This window comes from Sinocyclocheilus anshuiensis, unplaced genomic scaffold, assembly GCF_001515605.1.
Source record: "Sinocyclocheilus anshuiensis isolate Anshui unplaced genomic scaffold, SAMN03320099.WGS_v1.1 scaffold70, whole genome shotgun sequence".
NCBI lineage: Eukaryota > Metazoa > Chordata > Actinopteri > Cypriniformes > Cyprinidae > Sinocyclocheilus > Sinocyclocheilus anshuiensis.
The window spans coordinates 3,012,458-3,020,158 of NW_015542377.1; the positions used below are offsets into that span (position 1 = coordinate 3,012,458).

Sequence of the window (7,701 nt, forward strand, 5' to 3'; positions counted from 1 at the left end):
CTTGCATGTAATATCTGATAAAGCAGCGTTTGTGAGCTCAGCGCTGCTTTGTGTACAGCCATTACTGGGGAAACCTCTGTTTCTCCCGCTTTAAAGAACCTCCTGCTGGCAGAGAATTAATTTGCATTTTCATTAAGTCCGTCTGATTTAGGCAGCAAACTTATTTTGCTTTTCCTATATCCATGGGTGCTGCGGATAATCCGCGGGTCGGGTAATAAAAAATGCATTCTGATTATTTGCGGGTGGATAAAATAAATGATAAATGATGCAAATATTAACTACATTTTTTTTAAATACATTTTTTTCATGAGGCAGACGATTTCGTGTGTGTGTGTTTGTTCGCCTGATCGGGAAGTTGCAGTGACAGAAACGGTGACATTCCAGATCAAGTTTGAAAGGAGTAAATCCTTAATGCTATTGAGTAGGCTAATATGGCCAAAATAGATATTTTGTTTTATAAATAAATGTTCATTTAAAGCAGCCCACGATCAGCGTATTAATGTTACCGTTATCCCTTACGGCTCCGACGAGGTTTTGTTCCGTCCTCCACGCCGTGACAACTCACAAAAGACTATTTTTAGCCAAGCAGCACAGAGAGCCGCTTCAGAAACGTGCTGCGGCTGGCTGATAAACACAAGCACTGACTAGACCGGCCGCGATCAGCTCCGGTAGCCGTGGAGCCGTAACGTGCCGCAGACATGTGCAGTGAGGCGCAGATCAGCTCTAACGTCACTGAATCTGCTGTTAAAAATGAACCATCTATTCATCATATCATCATGCAAAACATACACGACAAAGAGTGAAATTTATTTTTTTTCTCGAAACGTCATAGCATTTCCACACCGGTGATGACATGACTGCGGCACCAAATCATTTATGTCCCCACGCATCATGTATGTAGTCACGCGTTGACGTCATCAAATTGCGATCGTTTCGTGAGATCGGCCAAGTGTAGTGAGTACCGATCGAGTCATAAAATGTGATTATCGGCCACTACCGATCTCCGGCCGATCGATCGGAGCATCCCTAATAGCTACTTTTCCTTTATATTTTGAAATGATAAAATAACAATTATAAAATCACTACATATATATTTTTTTCATATCCCTCTGAAATTAAAAGAATACTGCTCATTGTAATTTCTATGCGTAAACTCTATTTATTATCAAAGTATTTGTCAGTAATACCGTTAAAATGGGGAAAATATGTGAAAATGATTGCATTGCAGGCTGATTTAAGGTGTGCCCCTAAATTTTCTGCTTGTGCTCCTAAAAATTTTCAGTCGGGTTTTACTATTTTTCGCCACTTTCAATGCTGTAGTACTACACATGGACAGCAGATGTAGCTATGGCACTAGGCTTTAGATTGCACAACAAAATGAACTCATCAGATAAAGGTTACATTGCTGTACTTTCTTCACTTCTAAACCTCCATAAACTCAAACAAAGACCAGACACACCTAATGCTAATCTGCCTTTGCATTTACTCAGATACAAAATGAAAGTAAAAAAGATCAACACAGATCTTGATACAGGTGCTTGATAAGGAGTAAATTTACATCTGTGAGCTACTATATCCTATTCATGCATCATCAGTCGCATCAGTGGCAGTAATTTAAAATTCAGTCCTTAAATTTTAACCATTTGCCACAAGTGTTATTTTAGTATAATTGAAATACTTTTGTAGTTTTTATTAATACAGGGTTCCCACTCTTTCATGAACACCAGATTCAAGGACTTTCAAGGACTTTTTCAAGCACCATTTATTTTATATCAAGCACCTATCAAATTCACACCCCAGCATATGTAGTGTCATGAAAGACCTTACATTACTTAACATTTCACTTACACTTAAAATTGACATTAAACATTTCACAGTAATGTTTTGAATGTGTAGGTTTCATAAATTTAGACCGTTTTGAGCAGTTGTGTTCAAAGGAATTTAATGAAATCCATTGAAGTCAGTACTGGTAATATTCAAATTACTTCGTTGATGCAATATATACAATAAGACAATAAGAATGTTTGCGGTGGCGTGACACACACGTTGCGGGAGTGGGCGGTAATGGTCAGAAATTCAGCGGGAGCGGGCTTAAGAAAACTGTCCCGCTCAGGTCTCTAGGCTGCGCGTCAACACACACACGTTTTTTTTTTTCGCGCTCCCCCATCTCCACCCCCATACCCAATCATTAGTGCCACTTGTTCGGTCTTTGACAGAACATATAGGACAATTTTTTAAATAGCGCCATAAACAACATTTATTTCAAATTTAATTCAAGCACTTTCAAGGACCTATGTTTGTTTTCAAGTACTTTCCAGGCGTTGAATCCATACGTCTGAAATTCAAGTACTTTCAAGAAGCGTGGGAACCCTGTTAATAGTTTGAATTAGTTTTCATTTTCATATTTTCTGTTTTCCTTTTAATTTAAAATGTTAGTATTTTTTGTTGTGTTTTTAAATGTCTGTATAGCTTTTATTCATTTTTATTTTAGTTATACTAAATGTTAATGAGAAATGCTTCCTGGGCAAATAGGTTTTGTTATTATTTTATAACTTTTTTTGTTAACATTTTTCTAAATGTTGTTTTAGTTAACATTTAGAAGTTTTTGTTGTTTGCCACATGGGTACTAATGTACACATTTTTACCACATGTACCACATTTGTCATCACATGGAGATCTGGAGTAAAAAAAACAAAGTATGCTAGACAAACATATGATGGCAATTTTTACACTGATGGTCAGACTATCATTCTTACAAACTGATTTACACCAAGTATTATGCTGCAGTTCCTTATAAATATCACTTTTACTTGCATTTGTCAGATTTTCACTAGCATTTTGGGTAATTTTGGACCCATCTGCTTGTGTTGGATGGAAACAGATGCACATGCACTCACCAGTCCCGCAGTGAGAGAGGGGGCAGACTGGCCAAAGGATTGACTCCTCATGCGGACCAAGTTATTGGGTTCTCCTGCCTGCTGCTGCCAGGCCAGCTGACTCACTCCACCATGCATGCTGCTGGACAGAGGCAGAAGCTGCTTTCCTGCGGCACACCGAGGAAACACAGAATTAGGACATAGTCTTTTCTTGTTTGTATATGTGTCTGTAAGCCAAGTCAAGCCACGCCAAGCCACAGATTCTCTCTGACAGCTTTTATATAATGTGAACCAATTTCTGCAGTCTATGTAGATCACTTATTAAATAAAAGCAAATTTGTGACATTAAAAAATTGCACAGAAGGTCAGATATTCTTGCTTCCATTGAAGCACATGGTGCTCTCAAAACATTCTCAAATCATGTTGCATAACATGATCATCAGGATTTACACAAATTTTTGAATTTTTTCAAAAAAGCAAATGAAGGGGGGCATACAAATTTGTGGTGTCTCACCAGTGAGGATGCCAGCCATACTGCTACGTCGGGCTCTGGTGTCATCCTGACTGAGCTGCCACTGCAGTTTGGTCTTTCCTGCAGCAGGAGACAGGTCGGGGTTACTCAGCTTCCTGATCAGCAGAGAAGGCGGCGCAGGCAGCTCCTGCTGAAACACATAGATTAGAGATTAGGAGTTTTTTCCTTGTTTCATTAACAAACAAGTACACACAACTGTATAAACAAATGCCACATAAAAGACTACTGAAACTCGGAATATATGAATTAGGTGAATTGAATAAGACACTGATATACAGTATAGTTATAACACTTAGTTCCACACTGTAGTACTGCATCACACATAAGAGTCACACTGCGAATAACCAATCTGAAAGTGATGACTTGCTGCCAAGACTTGAGCTGGGGGACATATTCTATTCATCGCAATTCTTCAGCAATTCTGAAACTCAGAAATTCAGAATTCATTGGATTAGAAGCACATAACTAGATTGCTTATCCATTTGAGATGGACAAATTTGCATCTTGTGAACAAGAGCCATCTAGGTGTGAATGTTGCTAAGTTTATTCAATCTATGGGTATTCTACACATTTAAGCACAATTAAGTTAAATGCAAAGGTCTATGTAATATTCTAATTCAAAAAAGGAAATAGACTAATTGCGTTTCATTTTCAAAGGCAACACATAATAATAAAAGAAAATTCAACAATGTTTTGCCTTTGCACAGCAGAACAATCAATAAGAAAAAACATGTGTCAAGAAAAAAATCATGAGGTGTCTATAAATTCCCATACCTACCAAGACACCTACAACAGTTTTTCTGTTGGCCTGTATTTTGCCATCAGTACATTAACAAGCCACAAAAAAACAACAGCAATGTGAAGCTGTCATCAACACTAAAATTGTGAAGACAGGAAAACAGAACAATCAAATTTAAGAGGTAAGAAATATAGACCCAAACTGCGAGCCAAATACATTTCTTTTAAGACGCCTCCAGATTCATTCATACTCCCTGTGTTCTTCGTCAGGATGGGAAACAGACGTTGCCATGGAAATCTGGCAGGAACCCTGTGCTGGTCACATCCTCTCTGTAATGTCACAAAATTCCAGAAACATCTGGAAGGACTGTTTGTATCATACACGCAGCGCTCATAAAACCACACCGCGAGGCCTCAAAAGTAAAAAGCCTCAAAGCAAACAAACGTCAGTTTTGTCACTAGCTCACACACACACACACACACACACACACACACACACACACACACACACACACACACACACACACACACACACACGCAGAGCGAAAAAACAAACCAAATGCAATCCTACCAGTGACCACTGGAAACACAAGAAAAAAAAATTGCCCTAAAAGAAAACAAAGGGTCCAAACAAGTTTCACAATCACACTCAGTCATTCACTAGCGTTCAAAAGTTTGGAGTCAGAAAGTTGTTTTTTTTAAATACTTTTATTCAGCAAGTATGCTTTAAATTGATCAAAAGTGACAGTAAAGTTAATTATAATGGTACAAAATATTTTTATTTCAAATATATGCTGTCCTTTTGCACTGTTTTCATCAAAGAATGCTGAAAATAACTGCACCACAGTTTCCACAAAAATACTAGGCAGCACAACTGTTTTCACCATTGAAAATAAGAAATGTTTCTTGAGCATCAAATCAGCATTTTAGAATGATTTCGGAATCATGTGACACTTTAGACTGAAGAAATGGCTGCTGAAAATTCAGTTTTGTCATTACAGGAATAAAATACATTTTACAATATAAGCTACACAGTACATTAAGTCACACATTTTTTACTTAACACCACAAACACAATCCTTTGCATCCCTTACCTTGCGCATGTTTGATGGTTGCTTTTCTTTGTTTTTAATTTATAGACACAAAGGTTCAGACAGGTCATTCAGTGGCACCAATTACCACTCACGCTATTCTTAAGATTGCTACTTCTGTCATATGCTCTCAGCTCCTAAAGTTCAGCTAAATTTACAGCCAACACCATACATTTTCTCCAACCCGCTATAGCCCAGGTGAGCGAGTGCACACTCCATCAATGACAGGCTGGAAGATGCAGCCTTTAAGTCCTGCCTGAGAGAATGGCATCGGGTTGCATGTGGGGTGGGGGTTGGCTGGGTGATCATGACGTCAGTGTGGAGTCCCAGGGCTAATCAGCTGAGGATCAGGGACACAGGTGAACACACGTGAGAAACAAGCCTGGGAGGGACACTCTCACCTGCCTCGGGATATGCACTCATTGCACTGCAGTAGGACTTTAACATTAACTCTGTTTAGATGGCACAAGCAAGCAGTACTTGGGTCAATGGATCATTATTATGTTTGGAAAGAGTGGAAGAATGTGAAATAACTAGTATTATAACTGACAGCTGTACCTCAAAGCATGTTTGTGCATGGCTACATAATAAAGCAAAAAGTGCACTTAAAAGGTATCATTCACACAAAAATGACAATTCTGTTCTGTCATTGTTTATTCACCCTTGTGTTGTTCAAAAACCGTATGACTTTCTTCTGTTATTCTGTGAAATAATTTGCTACAGTACTAAAATAACCAAAACGAAATAAAATAAATTAAAAATAAATAAAATAAAATAAAAATCAACTATACAGACGTTAAACAATTTCAGTAAAATGTTTCCTTTTGCGTTGTAAAAAGACGGCGGCATGGTTCTGCAACAATATAAAGGTGAGTAAACGAATACAATTTAAATTTTTTGGGTGAACAGTCCCTTTAAACAGCTCTGTTTGCACTACAATACATTGCTGCTCACTTGGTTCGGTCAGTCATGCTCTAATCTACACACTCATGACCTCAGAATCTAGAGGCCTTAATGACTCTCCAGTGAACGCTGTATGTTTATACTTAGCTCACGTTGCACACTTGTAGCAGGGCTAATTTCACTTCCCCAGATGTTTTTCCAGAGGTCTCCTCTAATCAATCTCTCCAGCCCACTCTCACATCCAGGCATTTCTCTCCATTTAGACCCAATCAGACTGACTGATGGCAGCTCACTGCTCATGCCTCAGGACGGATCAACAGTCTAGTGAAGAAAGCTCACTGATCACTGATAAAAGACAAGGGAAATGCATTGGCTAATCACTGGAGACAGCCGATTGGGTTCAACCATATTTACAAAATGTTTAACTGAATGATTCACACAAGGGAGGATATGACATCAGAGGATCAGCTAGACAAAAAAGCACTGAGAAATCATATCAGAATGCCAGAAGTACATCAGCAGTTCAGGGAGACTATCATTTTGTGAGGCCAACAAATAGCTTATATCAACACCAAATAATAAATATAATACAATACAATACAATACAATACAATACAATATAATATAATATAATATAATAAATATAATACAATACAATACAATACAATACAATACAATACAATACAATACAATATAATATAATATATTATATTAGGGCTGCACGATATTGGAAAAAACTCACATTGCGATATTGTTTTTTCTGCGATATGAAAAAAAATCAGATGACTTCAATAGCTCTATTTGAAAAAAAAATAATCAGTGTGATTTTGTAGGCGAGTAAATCAGCATAGGAAATAAACAAATTACAAGCATAGATAAATAACAGAACAAAGATACAAATTAAATAATCAGTGCTTTATATTTTTTCAGGTAAGTCTAACAGTATTCAGGTACAGAAATAGAATAATCAAATGTAAAATAACACTGCATAGCCTTCACTGTATAAATTAAATCTAATAAATCTGTGTTAAAGCTACAAAAGTGCATTTTCTTTGTGTTTTGTTGTTTGATTAACGTTCATGACACAGAAAGCAACAGGGACATTAAACTGCTGTGAACCAATATACTGTTACACATCCATTTTCTTTCTCAATTGTTTACCTTCACCCAAGCCATAAGCATCTGTGTTTACAAGGATACTTGCAGAGCAGTATTTCAGGCACAAATAGACGCGGAAGTGAACGGAATTCGGTGTTCACGTGCATCTGCGTGGCTCTCACTGTCTACACCGGATGCAAGCGGCACAACGCAACAAAATACTATAGAACCCATTTTAATCAGTGATGCTGTGTGACTGACTACACTGGATGCAGCTCGACATGACAAATCCCCGACAGTAAACTGATGCCTCGTTTATGACGAACTGACACAAAGTTCAAATGATATGCAATGGTCGCTTTGTGCGTCCAGTGTAGACAGACACCTAAAAACGTGTGTAAAATGCCAGCCGCGCCGCTCTCTCCTTCTTTCCAAAGCGCTCGGGAGCTTGCGCTTTCGTGGC

The 7,701-nt window shown here is 38.0% G+C and overlaps 1 protein-coding gene across 1 annotated transcript in view; it reads right to left on the minus strand.

The window, feature by feature from the left end:
- LOC107692432 (microtubule-associated serine/threonine-protein kinase 2-like) overlaps positions 1-7,701 on the minus strand; it is a 183,754-nt gene that overhangs the window by 137,118 nt on the left and 38,935 nt on the right. Inside the window, exons 2-3 of the mRNA XM_016491479.1 lie at positions 3,391-3,535; positions 2,898-3,043 (exon numbers count right to left, since the gene is read on the minus strand). Coding sequence (XP_016346965.1) covers positions 2,898-3,043; positions 3,391-3,535 — 291 coding nt within the window. The remainder of the gene's footprint in view (positions 1-2,897; positions 3,044-3,390; positions 3,536-7,701) is intronic.